General features: G+C 42.5%; 1 protein-coding gene across 1 annotated transcript; it reads right to left on the minus strand.

Moving 5' to 3' along the window:
• Positions 1-2,214: 2,214 nt before the first annotated feature.
• Positions 2,215-5,454, minus strand: LOC147421020 (uncharacterized). The gene is made up of 2 exons (XM_086504996.1): positions 5,144-5,454; positions 2,215-3,226 (listed from the first exon to the last, which is right to left on the minus strand). The coding sequence occupies exons 1-2, from the start codon at positions 5,272-5,274 to the stop codon at positions 2,728-2,730; spliced, it is 630 nt and encodes a 209-aa protein (XP_086361122.1). The 5' UTR covers positions 5,275-5,454; the 3' UTR covers positions 2,215-2,727.
• Between the last annotated feature and the right edge of the window lie 19,288 nt (positions 5,455-24,742).

The following is a 24,742-nucleotide window of genomic DNA, read 5'->3' on the forward strand; positions in this document are numbered from 1 at the left end:
TAAAATTATTTTGTTAGCTTTGATTGCCCTTAACAATCTTTGCATCTCTATATTTTGGCCAAACGACACTAGGAACTCTATTTGTTGCTCTAATGCCCCCGTTCAAATCTGCATCTCAAGTTCCATGTTGATGAAACACAAATCCGTTAGCTTGAAGCTATTACGCCTTATATTGTACTAGGTTTTTGCCCTCAATGACCCCCAAACACCTTGTGCAAGCCTAGTTCAAATCTACATCTCTAGTCCCATGTTGATGAAACACAACTCCATTAGCTTCAAGCTATTACGCCTTATATTGTACTAGGTTTTTGGCCTCAATGACCCCCAAACACCTTGTGCAAGCCTACGTGTATATTCTGTTTCATTAGTTTTTTGGAGCACTTGGTCTGTGTGAAAGCGAAGAGTACTTTGAGAGTGGGCAAGGTTTGTGAGAGGGCTTCATTTTGCGCAAGGCGTAAGGTGCTTCATTTACAGTCGATGCTCGAAAAAAACCTAGGCTTACTGTAATCCCACTTGCAAATTTTGAGGGTGAAAAAACCTACAAATTTTGGAGAAATCTAGTGTAATTTAGACTAAAACCTTCAATTTACCTCTAATATGTGCCTACAATTTTCAAAACATCTTGCATTACATTGAATCCGAAAAGATGTTGTGCTTAACATTTGCACCTTTTATCTATTTCAAATGGAAAAATAGAGTTTGAATTCCATACCTTGCATGTCCCACGTGCGACCAAGAGGAGTATTGCCGGGATGCTATCATGAAGGGCATGGTACAATGTGCACCTTCTCTACTATCACACCTAGTTCATGCTGGAAGCTCTCTTGCCAGATGCCACATAGTGGAACATGGGTAGATTTTTTTTTTCTAAAGTAAAAAGAGGTTGGCTTCTAACGTCCAAATCAAATGGGAGAGACAGTAGTGCAGGACTCACGAGGCATGCATGCCTGAGTTTAAATATAAGTAGCTATCATTTTATTGTTGTGCGCCTCTCCCCAAAGATGTAGCTAAGGAATCAGGGAAGATGCCATGTAATAAAATATGAAAGCTATAAAAAATGAGCCATTAATGTTCTATTGACTATTTGAACTAGAGAGAGAAAAAAAAATTCCGGGCCATGTGAACTCGCACTGCCCAATTCATTTTCTCATAAGTATGTTTTTCAAGGTTTTGGAAAAGGTTTTTTTAGCACTATTTAGAGTGCACTCTTGCGGTCCTTGATGCAGGTTGGCAACAACTGCCCCAGGGGCACTAATGGACACCTCCATTTTGGTAGGGATCTATGGTCCCACATCACCAATGATTCTTATCAATCCCACCATGCATTGTAGAATTTGGGAGATGAAACATTTGTAGAGTTAATGAGATGATGTTTCTTTTGGTGAGTAAGAGAGTCACACTTGATTCTAAGGAGGAAACTTCCTTAAAATTAATATCGAGATGTTTTTGTGGAAATATAGCCAACAAAAGCACGACTTTGCACATTGGATGGTGCTGTCTCCAACCACATATCCAAGGCTTCCAATCTCCTCAAATGTGCACATGGAGACTAGCATACCCTGCACATTTCATCTCCACATACTCTCATCAAGAATAACAGAAAGCTCTAAATTTGCCTTGCTTTATAATAATGAGCAATAACACATTTTCCCTTGTTTGATCTTGCACATTCATCCTCAAAAGCACGAGCGCAAATTGTCAATTTAAACTTGTAAGAAAAATCCCTGCTTTGAACTTGTAATATGACCGTAATATGACTGGAGTACTGCAAACAAAATGGTTGTACTGCCAACTCCTCAAGGAAAAACCAAAACCCTAACCCAGATCCAAAAGAGAGTGATTATAAAGGACCGGTGCTTGACAGGGATGCATGTACAAGAAGAAAATCTACCCATTATGTCGAACAAAATACCAAAAGCAAGCCTAAAATGCATATTTACGAAGTGTTCTTACCCTATCGTAATCCCAAGGCAAAACAACATGGCACACATATAAGAGTTATCGGTACCCTTAGTAACTACATTTGGTACCAAAGGCTAGAAGAACACAAGAATTCCATAGAGCAATTCACAGCATTCATTCTACAATAATGTGCATGTCAGCAATCGTCATCTCAGCAGAACATAAAACGCAGTGTTCTTCAAGCTGAATTTTAATGGAAAAAGACAAATCACACCATGACAAAAGCCAATAATATGGCTGAAGAGAAGCAGCTTACACAAACCCACAAGGTTCACATATATTACTTTAGGCAACAAAAACAAAACAGCTGCTGCTACTCTAAAGGGTCTGTTACAAAAAAACATAACGGCAACTGGCCATTCTTGTGTTCTCTCAAGGGTTAGTTAAGCTGGTGAGGCTTTGGCATTATAAACCCCCATGTATAATATGGACTACAGCTCCACTAGTTCTGCCGGGATTATATTTCCTCTATGACATTGGTAGTTCGAGGGCCCCCGAGACGAAACAGTGTTGTAAACAAAATGCAGTGCCCTTTCAGACGGCAGTATAGACAAGAGACTTTGCCCTTTCAGATGGCTGAATGCATAACAGGACAAAAAAAAACAGTTTGAGCTGAACCCATTTCCTCCAGCCCTGGCAATTGCTGGCTCGATATAAATTAGCATGAAAAGCCAAAGCGCCATTCGCATAATTCAAAGGCTGAACCACTGCTTAGTATGCCATTCGCATTATTACCATGGAAAACTGAAGCACCATTCGCATCATTCACTGCTTCCTTCCCATCCACTGGGCAATATCGCTGCGGAAAATCCCCTTTTCAAATGACGAACCACGCCATGCAATGGGTATGGATGATCCTGACTTCTCCCACACCAGCCCTGCAGTTGTCGTACAAGGTCTGAGTCCGGAGACTGACTTTGTATCTTGAAGGCCTGGACACCTCCTTCCAATACCCACACTGAGTCTGTTGCTTATTGTTTGAACAAAAGGAGCCTTATTGACATATTGAGAAAATAAAACTTTGTCGGGGCCTGTGTTGGACTTCATTGACTTGCTTGTTGGGCCCTTGTCGCCACTACCTGCAGAAAGTTTCTTCTGCCCAGCATTCTCGGGAAGACAAGGTGGTCCCCTTATCTTCGCAGAAGGCCTCGCACGATCCAAAAATCTTAAGATGAAGTTACCCAGACTCTTTCCGGCAGACAAATCCCGGCTCTGAATTTCTCTGTGGACCCTCAGAGCAATGTCAAACACATTCCTCGTCCGCCTACACAAAGGTATACCCAAGTTTAATCATTTTACTTGAAATTTACAAGCTTCAGATTAATAACATATACCTAGATGACTCCAAGACAAACCAAAATTTGCATATAAGGGTCCATTCAGACTGCACCGAGCCCCCATCCGCACTCACACCTCTACCACAGCAGCGCTGTTCACACCTGCACGGAAGAGGCTAGGATAGATCTCACAGCTGCTAATGGCATGGTCGCGAGATCTAGGCTGCTCCACAATGCACACTGCAAAAGTGCACGGACGTGCTGTGTTCCAGGGGGGTTGATGCCGCCCGAAGAGTTGGGGGCCCGAACAAATGAGAGCAAACATTTTGGCCGATCGTGTCATGCCAAAGCCCCCGCTCTTAAGAGTTTTCCGGCAGTCTGAACCGCACCTAAAGAGAGTGCAAATTATGGACTCGTAATACGCATTTACAAAGAGATAGAACACGGCTCCATCATGCATTGATTAAATACTAGGGCCTACCAACAAACTGATGAATGCCCAACAGTCGATGTAGAATTGGGTATCAAATATATTGTTACATCCCTAGACATCAGGACCAGCACCCAGCCAGTGTGAACCAGGCTCTTAGGTTAGGACAATTATAGGACTCCATAACCACCCTAACCTAAGGGCCTTGTTCACACAAGCCACACACTGCTCAAGCGCCCATCCTGATGTCGAGGGACGTAACATTTAAAGGCCTCCATAATCACCCTCGCCTAAGGGCCTGAATCATCAAACTTTATGTGACCTTACACTAACTCTGACCTTGGGTCTTTTGTAATCTTTCTATGCTTTCTCAATATAATTCACCTCGCATTTTTCTGGCCAAAAAAAAGGGGGCCAGGTTCACACTAGCCGGGCATTGCTCAGACGCTAATCCTGATGTCTAAGGACGTAGCATGTATGCTCCCACGCACAAGCACACATTCATACAGAGGGTTGCAATTTGATTTTGAAGTTTCCATTATAGCTCAGCCATGATGAAGCCTGGCACTAATTACAACATTGACTCGAATGAAATACACAACAAAAAATAAGTAAATTCCCAAGGTGAACTCTCATGTTCGATAGATCTTTAAGGTCTCTTGGGATAGTTTCCTACGACATTAAAAATTTTCTTCTTCTCGGGTGTGTGTTTGTGTGGGGGTGTGTGTGCTAATAAAAAGAGGAAAATCATATAACCTTTCTATCACCCAAGTGTGGTAGACTGGTTATGCCATTTCCCTCTTGAATAACAGGTCTTGAGTTCAAATCTCCTCGTCGGACAGATCTTTATGGTCTCTTGGGGTAGTTTCCTACAACGTTAAAAATTCTCTTCTCTCTCTCTCTCTCTCTCTCTCTCTCTCTCTCTCTCTCTCTCTCTCTCTCTCTCTCTCTCTCTCTCTCTGCCATAACCAGAGAACTCGTCTCAAAAACTTAAGCAAGGACCTGGCCTAAGAAAGTGTACTTGCTTGCACTTGTCTGTTGGTCATGTCCTAAATTGAGAGGGAACGATAATTGTGTTGACAAATATGAATTAACAGCAATCATTCAAACATTGTGTTGATGACTTATATCAATTAACACCAAGTTCCATAACAGCATTAACAAAGAAATCTAAGAAAGGAATTGTGCATCTCTTTATGTTTGCGTGTTACACAATAACATCCGATGTCTCATCCGCATTTGCACGGCGGGCACAAAAATACATTTCAAGGGCACCTTACTGTTCATCTGCTACAAGTTAGGAGCTCTCTAGTAGAAATCAAGAGTAGCATCCTAATGCATCAAGACGTTCATAAGAATGATAACCAAGTAAATTCTATTTGGCTGAAAACAAGACCAAAATGACGTTTGAACAGAAGCAAGGAGGCATGTCTAAGACAAACTGAATAGCACAAACAACGAGAAGAAGCCAAACCTTTGCATGAAGTCCCGGAGGCGGGGGTGCTTAGGGCTGATGAGGCGACGCTCCAGCTTGAGGGCCAATTTGTAGGTCTTACGGATCCCCAGCCAGTATGCTGTTGCGAGCGTGATCTCCCACAATACCATCCTTTAAGGCTAAGCGCCTGAGAACCTCTCTCTCTCTCTCTCTCTCTCTCTCTCTCTCTCTCTCTCTCACACACACACACACACACACACACACCCGCGCGCGCACGCTCTGATGCACACAGCACGTACACGCCAACTTGTCTTCTCAGCGAGTCTCTTTTGCTTCCCTCTCAAAGTCCCACTATGTTTTAGAATTCAACTCTCATTTTTGCTTACTGCATGCATGATGTGTTTTTGTTGTTGAAAATGAAAACACTCTCTCTCTCTCTCTCTCTCTCTCAGAATCTTCTAGTTCTGATACGAGTATTCAAGAAATCTCTCTCTCTCTCTCTCACACACACAAAAAAGTGTTCGGGAAAAGTGTGCCTTAGCTTAGCCTTGACCCGGCTAGGATTAACCATTTACAAAGTTGAAAAGAAAGGTGGTGGAGGACAAAATTTGATCAAAAAGGAAATGAGGAGGAGTGAAGAGGGAGATTTTGCTAGCTCAATGAAGTCTAATAGGATTTTAGCTGGTTACATGAAAGGTGAAAGGGAATTTGCATATGAATGTGTGTGTGTGTGTGTGTGTGTGTGTGTGTGTGTGTGTGTGTATACACTAGTACAATGGCGTCGCCTTCCGCGATCGCATGTAAAGGGAAAGGCTTGAAAGGCAAAATATTGCTTTACACATCAAATGTGAACTATGAACCCTCCTCTTAAAGGGCCAACACATCAACTTGCTCATACATTATCAATGCTCTCTCTCTCTCTCTCTCTCTCTCTCTCTCTCTCTCTCTCTCTCTCTCTCTCTCTCTCTCTCTCTCTGGGGATGGGATTGGAGTGAGCGTTTTTAGGGCTTTTCTTAAAACGTTGATTTCTGTGAAAACGCTTCCTTCAGACTCTATTGGAGAGAGCATTTAGGAAAGAGCTTTTGTTGTTATTATTTTATTTTTAGAGACCCTGAAACGTTACATTAACTAGTGTGGTTGAAAATTTGAACTCTCTCTCTCTATCACTTATATGTCAACCTGCTTAGTACAACTCTCTCTTTATGCAAACAATGTTCCTGCCATTCTCTCTACAAGCTGTCAACATCATGCATTCTATTGATAGCACAAAAGACTTTCTTCAATCGACACCATCCAGTTGAAAAATCAACAAATAGACGCGATGGAGTTGAATGTAATATACTTCATTGAATTGCTCAGAATGGAGTTACAATGCAAAAGAAAAACTTCAGAGAGCCAAGAGATTCTTGGGATACAATAGATACACTGCACTCTTTTCCTAATTCGTGCGCCGACAATTAGACACCCAAACCAGATCCTCATTTGTTAGCTTGCTCTAATGGATAAACATGTTATGATTTACATCCAAGCCACAGTACCGAAGGAAGATATAGTAAATATGCTTGCAAGCCATGTACGGTTTGCTTTGTGCCACTCGTTTTGCAAAGTCTCCACAGGTACACATCAAGCTATTTGCGATATGAACTTCGTACATCTTGCCTCGAACTTGTGGACTGGTTGTTTCAACCATGAATTTTTCATGCATGTTTGTTTTAACAACTGTATGGTGCACAATTTTAGCTTCCATGATAACTATTGAGTCAATTCTCTTGGGAGGCTTGAATAGAAACTCTTGGTCGATAACGCACATTGTGTGTTCCTTAACTGCAAATTTCTTCTTTATTGTGAACCCTCCTAACTCCAAAGTCTGCAGCTCAGAAGCAGTCAAGTTTGTTCCATGTTCCACTGGCCATATGCTAGGTACTCTTGTCGGGCATTGGCTGATTGTGTTACAACTTTGCCATGTGTGATCCACATTGTCATTACAAACCACATGAATTGTGCCTTTGAACCTTCACCATGAGCAATACCTATCCCACTTTTCCAAGTTTTGATACCCCAAAAGGATGGTGCAGTTGTGCAAGTGCCGGTGTTTTTAATGTTTCTTTTGCATTTTCGGGCTCTATACTCCAACCACCCTTGGCATTGGACTTTGCTTCCCTTTGGAATACGACAAATTGCCCACATTTTTTTGTGGATTTATGTCTCCTCTACTACCAGTCCACCATCTTGTTCATCGCCTTCTTGATTGGCTTCCCTAGCAGCTAATTGAAAACCTTCTCGATTACGAGGAATGTTTTGTGTCAGAATCTCGGGTCAATGTGAATCATTTTCTTCCTCACAACTGACATGCCCTGTTTGTTTTCGCTTCCTAGATACCGTAATATTGTCTCCTACTACTGATGGTTGTTGAAAGAGAGGTGTACCTCCGAGTTGATCCTCAATTTATTTTGCAATGGTGGCTAGTGTGGGTGCTCATCCTTGTTCTACCTGATGAGCCAATTTTTCTGCAGACAGTCCAGCCCCATGATATCTGTCCTCCACGAAAGCAATAATTTTCACGCATTGGAGCAAAGTGTTCGAAAGATCGAACACGCAAGCATCATACAAGGTCAACATTTCCTTGTTGCCCTCACTTGCTAACCAGTTTGTGTGCTTTGTTTCTTCCAAGTTCGTTGTAGGAATGATTGACAAATTGTCTACTTATGCAAGATAGTTGTTCAAAGTGACAATACATGTTGCCTATAACAAACTTTACCCCAACAAAGTGAATATGGCTTCACATTTTTTACCCCAAAAAAGTGTTTCCTCTAGCGAGGATACCGTACATGCCACCAACTCAGCCAACAATCCATTTGCAATAAATTGCAATCTCATACTTTTCCAGATGCCCACCAAGCTCGTATGTTTATCCTCACTCGTTGTGCAATGCCATAATTCACGCATACATTTGTGCTCATATTGGAAATTCTTATGCACATACTGATTTGTGTGAATTTGTAAGTTTTGCTCCCAGTGAAACAAGCATGAGCATTTTCTTCCCTCCATAACATTGTGTGGCCCTTTGTTAAACACCGTGCAAATTGCTTTCCAGTTTGCTCCAGCCTCGTCGGCCATGAATCTTCTAAAATCACCTGGATGGTGTCCGTTATCCAACAACACCGCATTCATCATTCACAAAACATGACCTGCACTTGTGTGTCTTGTAATGGAATTGGCCTATTTAACTTGAGAGTAGCGGAAATTAATGAGAGTACTTTTGAGAAATTACTTTGTGAGCATAGCGGGTGAACATAATTGAATAAAGCAACATAAACAAAGCAATTAGTTAACTTGGCATGAACAATACTTTTGCAGGAGAGAGAATTAGAGAACATGACAACAGTTGAGGATCGAATTTATGTGAAGCCGGTCCCCCCTCCAATAGGCATTTGTATTATGATTTCTCCCATGAAGAGAGACTTGTTACAATACAACCTTTGTATTCCTTGTGACCTAGCTGATCCAATGAAGATGGAAAGCTTCATGCATCACAAGCATACATAAACTTTGAAGAAAGCTTTAACTATCCCAAGCCTCAATCCCAAGACCTCAAACACCTTCGAAGGTGGAGAGAGCTAGCATGGAATGAGGGTAGGGAAGAGGAAGAAGAAACATTTCATAGGAGAAAGAATTAGTTCCTCACTTATCATAGTTCTTCTTGCTAGCATACATAATATCATAGTAATGAAGATGGAGAAGATGGGAAGCTTAAGCATTGAATCATGCCTCTTGGTTGGATTTGCACTCCATAGCCAAGAGTATTGGTGCAAGCTCTCAACTTCTTAAGGAGCTTGGAGAAGGAGATAAAGCTCTTGCACTTTGCATAGCACATCATGAGTGTGTGTGTGTGTGTGTGTGGGTGAGTATACCCCCTAAGCAACCCCCTAACTTGCTTGGGTTGACTCCCCCTTGTAGCTCATGCTTGAAGCTCATTGGACCCCTCCAGACCTAGCCAATCACAAGCAGGAGGCATTACAAGCAACAAGGGTAGTTTTGGGACAAGTGTCCCCCTTTCCCCTTTGAGAGAGAGGACTTGATAAATGCAAAGACAATTAATTAAATCTCTTAAATTATCATTGGACCCCTTGGATGGCCAACCAATAGGCTTCAGGCACACCATGAGGCCAACATGAGGAGGAACTTGACAAGTGTCCCTTATGCTTTCTTTGTACCAAGTATGCCTTGTGTGAGTGTGTGGGTGTTCTCTCTCATCCCCCCTCATGTAGGGCTCACCCCCTCCTTGCAGAGATTAGATATTTGACTTTTGACACCTAAGCCCCTCATGCATAGGCCGAGTTCTCACCACAAGCTTGGCCCTTAAGCAGTTTAAGCTTGGGTTGGGTTCTCACCTCAAGTGCAACCCTAGCATCTCAAGCATGACAAGCACCTCAAGCATCTCAAGCATGACAAGCATCTCAATAATCAAGCACCTCAAGCATCTCAATCATCAAGCACCTTAAGCTTGGGTCGGATTCCCACCTCAAGCACCTCAAGCTTAGGCCGGGTTCCCACCTCAAGCTCAGTCCTAGCTTACCTAAGGTCAAAGGAGTTTTACACTAACTATTGGAGGTCTTCAATGAAGCTAACCCTAAGGTCTTATGCTCCATTGCTTAGCCTTGCTCTTTGATAGAACATCTCTCATTTGGGCCCCTTTATCATTGGCCCCATGTTGAGATAGATCTATAAGCACATCTCAATATCTTAACCCTTGTTCCCGTTTATTCTCCCACATTAAGTGATGAGTTTAAATATGAGAAAATCATTTGGGTTGGTTAGATATTAGTTTTTATGACATTACCTCCCCCTTGAAATCATAGTCGTCCTCGATTATGAGGTAGAAGAGATAAAGCCTTAGTCATTAGTCAATCTTACTTAGCGGGTAGAGGATCCCTTTTCACCCTATGACATCATTCCAAGATGGATGACTAATCCATTTGGTGCTTGGGAGACATGTCTACTCTTTAGTCCATTTCATTCTCCCAAAGTAGAGTGACAAATTCTACTTGGTGTTTGAGAGACATCGTCATCACAAACATGATTCTAAGCATGCATACTATTTTAATTTGTGCACAATAAAAAGAGAACTGTTCTTATAAGACAAAAACATTGGTCATTTTAAAAAAAATTGTACATTTACTTACTCTAACGTAGAATTGTAAGCATTGACAAGGTTCATACTATCCTTAATCTGTATTCCTTGCATCCATCTAGCATCTTAAAAGGATAGTTTTTGAACTTAATAAGATACCGTCAGATAATCTTACCATGTCATAGTACCTTGTCTTCATGCCGAAGAATAGCTTTGGGTTGTAGCACCTCTTCTTGGTCTTCAACTTTGGGAGGGTCTTCAATAATTGGTGCACTTGGTGGCTCTCCTTTATAGGGCTTAAGAAGGCTTACATGAAAGGCCTTGTGTATGAGCCAATGGTTGGGCAAGTTGAGTTGGTAAGCTGTCTCATTGATGGGCTTCAAGATTTGGAAAGGACCATAGTATCTTTTTACTAACTTAGTATAATACTTTTGATGGCCCGTAGGATTTTTGCCCGTCGTTTGCCTTAATCGAGACTTAGGAAACTTAAGTAAGACCCAATCATTTTCTTTGAATGTTAAGGGCCTTCTGTGCTTGTCAGCACAACAACATTTTTCCTTTGTTGAGTTATGGATATAGCCTCCTTAATCTTTTGAAAATATTCTTGTAGGTCATGGCTATACTCATCGGCGACGAAGATCTTCCCATGTACTTTGAGTAGCAAGGGACTTTTAGGTCTTCCCTCAATGATCTCAAAAGGTGCTTTTCCCATGGAAGTATGTACAATATTATTGTAGGAATACTCTAGAAGAGGTTAGTAGTTTTCCCATTGTGAGCGTTGATCTACTTCCGTAACATAAGTCTTGAGTAGATCGAGTATCGTAAGATTGGCTATCTCACTTTGGCCATCCGTTTGTCGGTGATAGGCCGAAGAAATTCAATGTTGTTCCTAGATTTTCAAAGAGACCTTTCCAGAAATTACTGGTCATTTTAGGATCTCTATCTGACATAATGGATGTGGGTAATCCATGGTGTTTGAAAATTTGAGATATGAAGAGAGTTGCCATTTGGTGTGCCTTAATAGTCTTTTTGATAGAAATCAAGTGTGCCCAAATTCCTGTATCCCCATGGATAGACTTGGGCAATCCAAAGATGAAATCCATGGATATACTCTCCCATGGTGAATTTGGGATAGGCAATGGCCATACTAATCCAAGTTGCTTCCCTCTATCATACTTGGTCTTCTGGCACACTACACATTTTGAAACATACTCTTGTATTTCCACTTTCATGGTAGGCCAATAGAAGTACGTCTCTACTTCTCGGAGCCTTAGCTTGAATACCTCTATGCCCTGCATAGGGAGGAGCATGGGCTTTATACATAACTTTCTCATGAAGGGAATGGGTAGCACATAGCCTATGGCCGTGGAGAAGATAACCATCATGCAAGGTGAATGGTTCCTCTTTCTTCCCCAAAGCAAGGGCTGAAATTATGTCTCTAAAGTCAGGGTCAGTAGTATACTCATCTATCATAGAGGATAGATCATTGTGAGTAGCTATAGACACCACATTAACTTTTGTCGTCATGAAAGTGCAACAGCCACTTGATTGTGCTTACCAACAATGTGAGCAATATGGAAATTAAATTGCGAAAGGAAATTTGCCCATCTCATTTGTTTGTCGGAAAGTTTGGTTTGTGTCAGGAAGTAGTTGAGACTTTGGTGTCGGTTCAAAGAATAAATGGAGTCCCCAATAAGTAGTGCCTCCATGTGTCTAGGGCATGTAGAACAACTAAAAGATCTTTCTCATAAATGCCCAAGACTCGTTCATCAGTATTGAGCCTTTGGCTCTCATATGCTATGGCATGCCCTTCTTGAATCAAAACTGCTCCAAGGCAATCACCACAAGCATCACATTGGACCTCAAATTGTTTTGAGAGATCGGGAAGCATGAGGTCTGGTTGAGAGGTAAGCTTCTCCTTGAGCTTGTCAAAAGCATTTTTCTCCTTAGCAGTCCATACATATTTAACGTTCTTCTTAGTTAAGTCATGTAGTGGTCCTGCTACTTGAGGAAAATTTGCTATGAAGCGTCTACTGTATGCGCACATACCAGTAAAGCTTCTAAGCTCATGTAGATTCCTTGGGTTAGGCCATGCTTTATTACCTCTAACTTTGATGGATTCATACGGATACCATCTTGAGAGATAATATGACCTTGGTATTGAATCTCTTGAAGGAAAAATTTGCTTTTCTTTTGGTTGAGAAAAAGCTTATTCTCCCTTAATGCTTGAAAAATCACTTGGAGATGTTGCTTATATTCCTCCAAAGACTTGGAGTAAATGATGATATCATCAAAGAACACTCCAGTGAATTTGCGATAAGGTCTAAAATTTTTCTCCAATAGACGATTGAACGTAGCTGGTGCATTAGTCAAGCCAAAAGGCATGACTAGATATTCATGAAGAACAAACGTCGTGCGAAACACGGTCTTTAGGATATCTTCATCCACTATCCTTATTTGATGATAGCCACTTTTAAGGTCAATCCTACCAAAGTAGGTAGATCCTTGTAGCTTATCAAACAGATCTTCTACCCGAGGCACGGGAAATCTGTTTTTGATAGTGATATGGTTTAGTGCTCGATAGTCCACACACATACGATATGTACCATCTTTCTTTTGCACTAAAAGGACTGGAGAACAAAAGGGAGAGGAACTAGGCCTCACCATCCCTTTGTCTACCAATTCCTGTACTTTCCTCATGATCTCCTCTTGTTGAGCTTGTGAGACTCGATAAGGAGGTTTGTTAGGCGGTGAGCTTCCTTGATGGAGCTCAATGTCATGGTCATCATCCCCTCGTTTTGGAGGTAATTCCATGGGGATATCATCGATGAACACATCTTGGAATCCTTTTAGAAAATTAGACAAGTCTACCTCTTCTTGATTCCTATCATTTACATTTGATGAAACATAAGGATCTTTTAGAGACTCTTTGACAAAAATCATGTACGCAGAAATTGAGCTCTTCATTGATTTATCAAAAGCAGGAGAATTTACAAGTGGAATGGTGCAACCAAGCTCACCAGCATCTATATACATAATCTTTCCCCTGTAGGTGAAGCAGATTCTCCTTTTAGGGAACTTCATGCAGCCATGCGATCAAACCATGGCGCCCCTAGAATAGCATCCTCATGTTGGAGAGGAGAGATGAAAAAGTCTTCTTTGTTGACATAGCTTTGGACATGAAGCCTCAACTTCCCAATCAAGGGAGTAACAGAGGCTTGGTGTCCCTTGAAATCTGTGTCAACCATTACCATATCTCCCATCTCAAAAGCTTGAATGCCCAACTTGGTGGCCAACTCCGTGGATATGAAGTTGTGAGTAGAGCCAGGGTCAAACAAGATGAAGGAATCCTGCTCTCTTACCTTTCCCCAAGCATAGGAAAGTGATGATCCTTTGTAATGAACATCCTCTTTTGGATATTCGATGGTGGAAGCCCTAGGAGTGTCACTACGAGCATTCCTTTTGGGGCAAGAACTATAGCCATGTCCTTGCTCCCCACACTTGAAACACTTATGGTCCTTGCAAAAAGCTTCAAGCTCTTCAGGAGAGAGTTTGTTTTTGCCTTTGTAAACTCCCTTCTCCTTGGACCGATTGTTGTTGTTGTTGTTGGAAGTCCCTTGGGAAGAATTTTGAGCATTGATTTTCCCCTTTGCATAATTTTTGTCTTTGTTTTCCATGGGCTTGACATTCCGTCTAGCCCCTTGATGGAAATTGATGCGTGAAGAAACCATGGTGTGATGGATTACTTTGCTAATAGAACCAGGCCGTTGAGAGTTGATGTATTCGGCCATCTCTTCAGGTAATCCCGCACAAAATTGTTGCCTTTGCTCGGCAAAGCCTATTTTTTGAAAGACAATAGCCTTGAGATGTAAATTCCAAAACTTGTCTACATACTTGTGGATAGACTCATGAGAGAGAAGCTTCAAGCTGCGCCATTTGGTAACCACTTTGTCCTTTGCATTGCTTGCAAGGAATTACTTCATGATGGAAACTCGTAGAGTTTTCCATGTCTTTGGGGCTTCACCGTTGCTACAAAGGCTAGCCCACCATTGACGAGCTAATTTTTGGAAGTGCATAGCTACATGGTGTAGCTTGGAGGACTCTGTGAAGCCCTCATCTGCAAAGTCCGCATCAAATTGTTGGATGAAGGTCAACACTTTGTCAGTAGCACCAAAGGTGCCATCATAGGTGAGAAAAGAGATACTCTTTCCTTCCTCCTTGAACTTCCTTAGCTTTTGTGACCTTCTCCATACAGGGTATGATTTGCGATGTCCTCCCCTCTTGTATTCTCTAGAAGAAAAGCCATAGCTTTCATTGGAAGAGGAGGAAGGTGAAGAAGAAGGAGAAGAGGGTGACCTCTTTCTAGCCCTTTTCTTCCTTTGTTTCCTCTCTTCCTTTTCAAAATGACAAGGAGAAGGACTGTGTGTTGATCTTTTCCTCTTGGAGAAGTGGGCAATCGTCTAGACCACCGTCTTCGTGGAGCCACATCTTCAGAGGAACTTAAACTTTCATTGCTTTCTTTCTCTTTGGATTCGTCCTCTCGTATGGGAGAGAGTCTTCTTTTGGGGGTCTCTTCAAGAGGCCTCCTAAGCTCTCTCTCCTCTTGGAGAGGAAGGGAAATCCCATAAGCGCGAAGTTGTTGAGTAACTTTGGCTTGCAAAGCAGGGTTGCCCATAGCTTGCTGCAACCTAGTTACGAGATAATTCATGAACATGGGGGCATCATCATTAGCACCTTCATGTGCAAAATCAAAGCTATCAATGTTCATTCTACTCTCTTGATTATTGTCAGCCATGTTAACAAAATTTATGTATGTACTTAGTGTATGCGTTGGCAATTCAAAACCTTAGTTGCCACTCCTCTTAGCCTTTGAAAATTGGCTCTTAAGTATCTACACCCACGGCTCGAAGTGGTTAATTATAGAGAGTAGTGGAGTAAGTCTAACATAGCAAAGTTGCCGAGGGCTAGCTCCTTTTGGACTTCTTATGGCTCAATAATGGTAAAGCCGTAGGCAAGTTTAAAAAGACTCCATTATTAAATCCAAAGCTCCTGAGGTGTGCACCATATCCCACATAGTGGGCTCAACAAAACCGATAATAGATCCCAGTTCCACTTACCCTAATATAATTAACAACATCAACCATTTATAGGCCACTTAAGGACCTCTCTTCTTAAGCAATAAAAGAGAAACCAAAGGCTCTGATACCAATGTAATGGAATTGGCCTATTTAACTTGAGAGTAGCAGAAATTAATGAGAGTACTTTTGAAAAATTACTTTGTGAGCATAGCGGGTGAACATAATTGAATATATCAACATAAACATAGCAATTAGTTAACTTGGCATGAAGAATACTTTTGCAAGAGAGAGAATTTAGAGAACATGACAACAATTGAGGACTGGGTTTATCTGGAGCCGGTCCCCCCTCCAATAGGCATTTGTATTATGATTTCTCCCATGAAGAGAGACTTGTTACAATACAATATTTGTGTTCCTTGTGACCTAGGTGATTCAATGAAGATGGAAAGATTAATGCATCACAAGCATAACATAAACTTTGAAGAAAGATTTAACTATCCCAAGCCTCAGTCCCAAGACCTCAAACACCTTCGAAGGTGGAGAGAGCTAGTAGGGAATGAGGGTAGGGAAGAGGAAGAAGAAACATTTTATAGGAGAAAGAATTAGTTCCTCACTTATCATAACTCTTCTTGCTAGCATACATAATAGCATAGTGTCGTCTAGACACATTTGCAAACCACTTGCACTCAAAGATGAAGGTATCAAAAGTTCTAAAATTAACCTTTAGTATCCTTTCAATAGTTCCACAGTACCTGGTTTCATCACCATCTGTATCAAAGTTGCCTATGATGCCACAGTCCATGGTGGTTCTACGCTCGTCAATGTGGCGCTTACAAAAGTAACAACCCTTTGACCACATAGAGTGACGGGAGCAAAGCGAACCCCGAACCCCGACGGCCTCTAAAACACCGGGGACCGAATGGCGCGCCTCGAGCCTGTCATGGTAAAGCAAATAGGGGCACCACCTAGCTTCAGCGGCTAGGACGCAAACAACACACCACCATAACAAAGTTTTCATCCAAGAGAGATGGATGCTTGGGAGTAATGATGAAGAGGAAAGGGAATGAGATCAAGTGAGAGAGAGAGAGAGAGAGAGAGAGAGAGAGAGAGAGAGTGAGGGAGGGGGTATAGCGGCTTAGTACTTAGGCACCACAAAAGGATGGCGAATCCGCACACCCTTCACACATACACAAGCTCACTCCAAACACAAGACTAGGTGGCGATTCCGCACACCTCACATGGGCAAAACATTGCAAGAAAACATACTCACAAAACCTCAAGCTTTATTTAGAGAATAAGGCGATGAAATGGGGAGCATAGGGTAGGGGAATGAGAAGGGAGAGAGTGGTAGAGCACACGGTGGATAGGTGGGAGTTGAGGGCGAAGACTCGCACGAGGGTTATGGCCATCATCCTTCATTTAGTTGCCCTTCATCTTCCATAGCCAAGGGTGTAGAGGTCATGCTCAAGACAAGCATGGTGATTGTGGTGATGGTGATGGTGTGGGTGTGTGTGTGTGTGTGCACTAGGCACACACAGTGCATAGTGTGTTCTTTGGTGATGTTGTGTGTGTATTTAGTGTGATGGTGACCCCTCTTTATATAGGGGAGGAGGGGGGACGAATTTTAGAATTTAGAAATGAAGAAATCATTATCTACATAGGCCATGTGACTGTGGGCCCCACTTGTCTGGCTATGTGTATATGTGCCAGAACAGCAGTCTCATGAGAGAGAGATGGGTTGATAAAAAAAAGTGAGAGGTGACATGGAGAATAAAGTAATTACAAGAGGGGAGTGTGTTCAGAGGTGAATCTGTGTGCAGATGTGTGTGAACACAAGAAAAATCAGGTAACCACTGGGTGGGGATGGGTCTGTGGGCACCTTTTTCAGTGAAACTGAGTGTGTGTGAGTGTGGGGAAGGCTATTTAGCTACAAGACAAGAGATATGGCGCCCTTTAGAGAGAGAGGGGGGTATTTGGGTCATGGGATATGATAGGAGAGAGAAAGAGGGGGTGGGGTATACTATTTTGGAAGATAGGGTAAGTTGCATGTGAGTTAGGGTGCATTATTGGTGGGTTATAATGCATTATTGGTGAGAGGTGGGGTAGCTTGAGGGGAGAGAGAAAGGAGAAAGAACAAGGGGAAGAGAGAGGGGGTTGACCTTTTGAGTGGAGGAGAGGAAAAGGGACACACGGCGGGACAGCAGTGAAGAAAAAGGAGGCAAAGTGGGGATGGGCTACCCCGCAGGCATGAGGTGGCCTATTTTACCTTTCTTATATATTTACATAATCATACTTTATTTTTTTCTTACTTTTTCCAATGCCTTTTATCACTCCCTCCCTAAGAGGGGGTTTTCATGGGGTGGGGACGAGAGAAGAGGGGTATGGGAGCTTGGCTTGTGAAAAGCCCCCATCAAGAGTTAAAGGAAAGGCACTACAAAATAGGAAAATATCCTTTATCAAATACAAAGATAAAATCAAGAAAAAAATTTACAGTATGGTTTAGGTATATGAGTACTCTACCTTTGGTACGGAGCCTCGTGCAGACTCCCATTCTTTGTTAGTGATGTCTTCTTTGCACGCTTTTGCTTTAGTCATTCTCTCATGAATCCACTCCGCACTAATGAGATCTGGGAAACATGCAAGGTTTCTAGGCACTGGGGGTGCCCTCCTTCCTCCATGTGCTTGTTTCCATGCTTCTCTCTCTTGCAAACACCTTGCCTTTGCCATTGTCCACAAGTCCACCCACTTGGTCATAACCTTTTTATTGAGAATACAAAAGCTATTGACCACTCAGGATAGATTCATATCCATGCTAAATAGTTTTCTCTTTCCACTTGGCAAGTGTGAAGTCATCCTTGCATCTTCCTCGTCTGACCACATGCGAGGCATTGAAGGATCAACTTGTCCCAAATACTCTGAGATGTAAACAAATGCCTCTTACACGATCCACCCTTCAGTCATACATGCCTCTGGTTGAGACCGTAGCCGCACAAAATCTTTGAGAGCCTTTGAAAACCTCTCTAAGAAGAACATCCAACATGTGTGCACTACTCCACATATAGCGATCTCCTCCACCACGTGAACCAAGAGGTGGATTTGACTAAGAAGGACCGATCGAGGAAATGCATCCTTAATGGCACACACAGTTTCTGTTGCAAGTGTTTGAGCAGCACGGATAGCATCTATTTCAATTTCCTTGGAACTCACAAATCTGCAAGAAAACACACAAGGATACACTAAGTGATAGTTGAGATTATTGTGTACATAAAAAAAGTGTAGTTGAGTGGAGTCTTGTGGTGTACCTTACTAGCTCTCCAAGTTTGAAAATAGCATCCCTGACTTTCTTGTCCCGATATATACACATACTCACTGGCAAAATGAACTACAAAGTAAATTAGGGGAAGGGAAAGTGAGAGAAAGTCATACACACAAACTATAGATAAATTAGGGAGAGGGACACTACCTGAAGCATCTTGTGCCAATCATGGGACTTCAACCCATGCAATTGAATGCTTCCACTCTTCTTTGCTTTTGTAAAATCTCCCTTTAGCGACCTCATGTATCATGTTGGTGTGCGAATAGAAGCAATAGTACCCTTCACTTTGTCTAATTCTTCTTTGGCTAGCATCCATGGTGCTTTAGGAAGCACAATCTTTCCATTGGGGGCATGATGTGGAGTAGCAGAGGCACGGAGACATTTCAAGCCCCTCAAATTCTCCCTCGCACCCAATGAGTCCTTCTTGCCAATAATGTGGTCCCACAGTGTTTGGGCTATATTATTGAATATGTGCATGGGATCCAAGAGGTATTGTATTTTTAAGTCCTTCAAATATGGAAGCCTTAAAAATATGGAATATCTTGACATACCTTAAAAATATGGAATACCTTGACATACCTTTTGGTGGAGGACATAGAGCCGGATTGTTTTTTTAGTGCTCTTCCCAAATGGTTGCCCAATTTGCCATCTTGAGCTTTAGAGGCGTCTTCCCATTTGTTGGAGCCCTGTGCTTGCTATGACCTTAGGGTAAGAAATGATGGTTGTTTGGATAGATTACCTTGTGCAAGGCATCGGGCCTCTCTATCACCAATGATGGCCCACAAGTAGGACATGCATTGTGACCCGATGTGCACAACCCTGCATACATATCATATCATTAGAGAGAGAAAAAACTAAAGGGAGAGAGAGATAGAGAGAGAGAGAGAGGAGAAGGGAGATACCAAAAATCTCTCCAAGCCCAGGATAGTCGTGCATAGTCCACATAAGGAGTCCCCTCACAATGGATTATCTCCCCCCTTTGCAAGTGAGACATCTACAATAGGAATGTCTCTCCATAACTCCTCCAACTCCCGAATGAGGGGCTTGAGGTAGACGTCAATATTTGACACTTTGTACTTCCCTGGCACAAGCAAGGAAAGAAGTATATTGCCCTTCTTGGTTGTCTCCCATGGTGGAATATTGTAGTTGACGATCACCACAGGCCAAGTGCTCCATGAAGTAGACTTAGTTCCGAAGGGGTTGACACCATCACTTGCTAACCCAAGCCTCAAGTGTCGAGGCTCCAACCCAAACTCTGGCCATTGAGTTTTGATGTGCCTCCATGCAGGTGAATCAGCAGGGACACGCATCATTTCATCATTTGAGTGGTGGTTGGCGTGCCACGCAAGAAGCTCCACGGTAGGCCTTCTTTTAAACATGTACTGAATGCCAGGAATTATTGGAAAATGTCTCAATACCTTGTGGGGTAGTTGCACCCCGCTCACTCTGGTCTTGTATCGTGCTTCCCGACACACAAGGCATGAGGTAGCATGTGCATGCTCATTGCGGTATAGCATGCAATCATTGACGCACACATGGATGCGCTCATACTCCATTCCAAGTGCAATGACATAGGATTTAGCTCGTTGGACGATCTGGAGGCATGTGGTGATCTTTTGGCAACATTTTGCATCAAACTACAACAAACAAGCAAATTAATACAATTGCAAGGAGGTGGCACCATAAAGCGAGAGAGATGTATAAAAAGCCACATTTCAAACTTACCCCAGGAGTGCATCAACACTTGCATTACTCCAACCGAATTTCGCTTGCAAGTTGAGGACTTTCAATGATGCGTGGAGCACCGAGTATTGTGCATCGTCGTAAAGAGGTGTTTGGGCACTTGCCATCAATCTGTCCTCCATTGCCGTTGCCCATTGAGTGCATGGCTTACAATCCCCCTCGCACACGTCGTGTTCATGAGCCAGTAACTCACCGCACGTGTTGAACATGTGCTCATCCTCTACCTCAAAGTGCGACTGAGACGCCACTTAGGCTGTCAAAGTAGAGCTAATGGGAGGATCACCATGTAGTGCACCCAATTTGTCCAATAGCTCTTGCCTCTGTTGTTCGACTTTGCCCGTCGGCGCACCACCACCGAACACAGACCAATGGGGCACGACTGGTGAGTGGCGCTCTCATCTCTTCGATCCCTTTTTCGATGATGCCAAGCCCTTCATTCTCCACATGCTCTGATGCAATGAGCCTCAAGCGAGGGATTGCCCTTTTGCACTTGGCGCAAGGACAAGGGAGTTTTTCCTTGAGCCATCAATCGCGTTAAAGGCCTCCAAGGGGGGCCACAACCGTCCCAGTCGACGTCCTACACACGTGATAAATTTTTTATTTAGTCATATGTACCCTAAAAAATAAACAGTTAAATAGAAAAAAATGTATATTTCAATTTAAAAAATGTATATTAAAAAAAAAAATGACTATAAATTCAAAGAGAATAAATTACAATCGGTGTGCGCACTAAATGGGTTAATTTTTTAATCACAAATATCTAAAAGTACTTAAAAAATACACTTAAAAAACATCTAAAAGCACTACAAAAATAAGTACTCATAAAAAAATTAAAAGTCTTCGTAAAAAACTCAAAAGGCTAAAACATAAAATATCTAAAAGTACTTTAAAAATACACTTAAAAAACATTTAAAAGTACTACAAAAATAAGTACTCATAAAAAAATTAAAAGTCTTCGAAAAAAACTCAAAAGGCTAAAACAGAAAATTATTGATATCTAAGGGTAGAGGGGGTGGTTTGTACCCCCTTCCCCCCTCTGCTACCTTGGATATGTTTGTATCCGTTTGAAATGACGTTTCACGACGATAATTGCAGTAACGGACGCGGTAATAGTCGCCGTAATGCCTGCCTGGCGCCTAAAAAAGGAAGAAGGGTAGAGTATGCCGCGTTTTTGTGGTATACTCTGCCTTCTTCCTCCTCGCCATCGCGCCTGCTTCAAGCTCCCTCCTTCCTCCTCCCTACTCCACCTCCCACACCCTCACTATCTCTCTCCCTTGTCCATCTCTCTCCACCTTCTTCCTCACACAAACACAACACACACACACACACACACACACACACATTCGATTCAAGGAGGAGCTTCGGTTCGTTTGCGATGGAGTCATTGAAGGGGGTTTATCGCACTTTTCTTTGGATGCTCAACCTAACGGGACAACCTTTCTACAACCTAAGGTAATCACAAATCACCCCCTCCCCCCCCCTCTTTCCCTATTGTATTCTACTCCACACACACACACACACACACACACACACACACACACACACACACACACACACACACACACACACACACACACACACACACACACACAAACGCGTGCATAAATGAAGAGAGAGAGAGAGAGAGAGAGAGAGAGATACCTCATTCATTTGACGTAGGTTGCTTAGGGACGTAGATGCAATCTTCTTGCGCATTGTTGTAATCTGTAAGCTTTGCTTGCAAATTCGACAGGCAAAGACACGGCCCCAATCTTGTGGGAGAGCCCGATGGACTCGGTGTTCTCAAAATTTCATTCTGAGGTCATCTCGGCCATCGTTCGGCTTCGACAAAGTTCTGCGCAAGCCATTTTCGACTACGTGGTCTCGGCGGGTGCAGATCTGACTCTGCAAATTTGGGGTTTCGGCCTACGACTGCAGGTGCTGAGGATATTGGCACTCCCAGAGTGCTGATTTGTGGCTGTCTACACATCGAAGGACGGCTCACAGTTCTTGGAGGCGTGTCACATACGACACGGGCGCATCTACACACAGACTGTAGGCGACATCCACTAGTTCATCAGGTAGCTTGTGTTTGCTGCTTGATATTCCAGATTTCATCCTGACATTGTAGGTACTTCCACATGGGATGTATTGTCAGAGATGATGTATGTTTGTTGAGGGTTTGCTGGCTGTGAGTCACGCAGCAAACAACTGCCGCAGCGGTTACAGCATATAGTGGGAAATTTGTGGATGTATGATTTTGTGGGAAGTCTATGTACTGTCAGATTTACTGCAGCCTTTGTTGAGGGTCGAGTGAGGTTTTATTGAGCTGGGGGATTCTCGAATGTTGAGATCCTTTCGGTGATACAGGTCTTGGAGCGATCCCTTGAGCACCCTTAGATAGGCAGCTAGTATGTATTGACTGTGAGTTAGACAGTTGGGATTGCATTTTTGCTTTACTGCCGTTGAGGCATTGTCGTAGTCTATGCTTACAGGACAGTGAGAGACAGTACAAGTGCAGGACAGGTTTACCCACAGCTTACTGTGTCAGAGAGAAAGTGGTTTTTTGAGCTTTTTTTGGTCTGTTTTTGAGTACACCAGAGCCATTTTACAAAGGAGACTCTGCCAAAATTTATGCAGAATCTGAAGCTTTCTTGGTTCATTTGACAGGTTGATATTGGTTCAGAGATAAGTTTACAGGGGAAACTCTGCCGAATTTTTCCCAGGAAAGTAAACCACTGTGAAGCGTAGCTATGGATGGATCACAGGACACTGCTCTTTACAATATCAAGAAGCTGGATGGAACCAATTTCCCATTGTGGAAGAAGCAGATTTGGCACGTGTTGGTACAAAAGAAGCAGATAAAACCTATAAAGCTCAAGGGGATAAAACCAGAAGATATGGACGAAGATGAATGGAGCGAAATGGATGAATTGGCACTTTCTACCATTATGCTGACTTTGGTAGAAAGCGTTTACTTCAATGTAGCAGACGAGATGTGGGCTTATCAAGCATGGATAAAGCTGAGTGATCTTTATGAGAAGCAGAGTGCAGCTTCACAGGTATACTGGCTTAAGAAGCTTGTTGACTTGAAGATGAAAGAAGGGACCCCTATGTCCAATCATCTAAATGAATTCAACACCATCTACAGTCAGTTGTCAGCTCAAGGTGTCAAGTTTGATGAACCTGTTAGAGCTATGTTCCTGTTCATCACATTGCCGGAAAGTCGGGACACTTTTCTCACAGCTTTGAGTAATTCTGCACCTCCAGATGGTTTGAATATAGTAGGTGTAGAAGGAAGTCTACTTACTGAAGAAACCAATAGAAAGACAATGGACAAAGGCAAAGGAACAGCCTTAGTTGTCAGGGGAAGGACCAAAGAAAAGTACAAAGGTGGAAAGAGGAATCAGTCTCGTAGCAAGTCCCGCAGTGCTAAAGGCAAGAGTGACATAGAATGCTACCATTGTGGCAAGAAGGGTCACATGAAAAGAGACTGCAGAGAATGGAAAGCAGAAAAAGGAAAAGAGAAAGCTGAAGACCATGGTGAGAAGAACAAGTCCTCAGTGAAGATTCAAGAAATAAATGTGACAAGCACTGTTGCAGAGGATGACAGTCTAGTGTCAGGAGACATCTACTTCTTGAAGAATACAATGGACTCAGCTCTTCTTACAGCATCTGATGGAAATGCACTGAGTGACTGGATTATAGACTCAGGGGCATCACTTCATGTGTCTCCAAACAAGGAGTGGTTTACCTCTTATGTGACCACTAAAGATCATGTTCGGCTAGGCATTGGGCATACATGTGAGATCTTAGGTGTTGGAGATGTTCAATTGAAGTTTCAGAATGGCTCTTCTTTCACGCTGAAGAATGTGAGACATGTTCCCGCAATTACAAAGAGCTTGATTAGCACAGGTTTACTGATGATGCTGGCTACGTCACCACTTTTGGACAAAACATGTGGAAGATATCCAAGGGTTCGATGACAGTAGCACATGGAGTAAATTCTGGAGGACTTTACATGATTTATGTATCAAATGTCTCTAAAAATGTAATCACTGTAACCGAGCAGCCGAACGTTTCTTTGTGGCATAGCCGGTTAGGACATATGTCCAAGAAGGGAATGGAAATCTTGTCTTGTTCTGGTTATTTTCCTGGCTTTTCATTTAATGATTTTGAATTCTGTGAACATTGTCTGTATGGTAAGCAAACATAGCAACCACATAAGCATAGAAGCAGTAGAAGAGATACACAGTTGGCACTTGTTCATAGTGATTTGTGTGGACCTATGCCTAACCTATCTCTCGGGGGAGCTTCTTACTTTATGACATTTATAGATGATTACTCGAGGAAAGTATGGGTTTACTTTCTCAAGCACAAGGATGAATCGT

The sequence above is a fragment of the Adiantum capillus-veneris genome, chromosome 28, assembly GCF_014529385.1.
Source record: "Adiantum capillus-veneris isolate H3 chromosome 28, ASM1452938v2, whole genome shotgun sequence".
NCBI classification, from domain to species: domain Eukaryota; kingdom Viridiplantae; phylum Streptophyta; class Polypodiopsida; order Polypodiales; family Pteridaceae; genus Adiantum; species Adiantum capillus-veneris.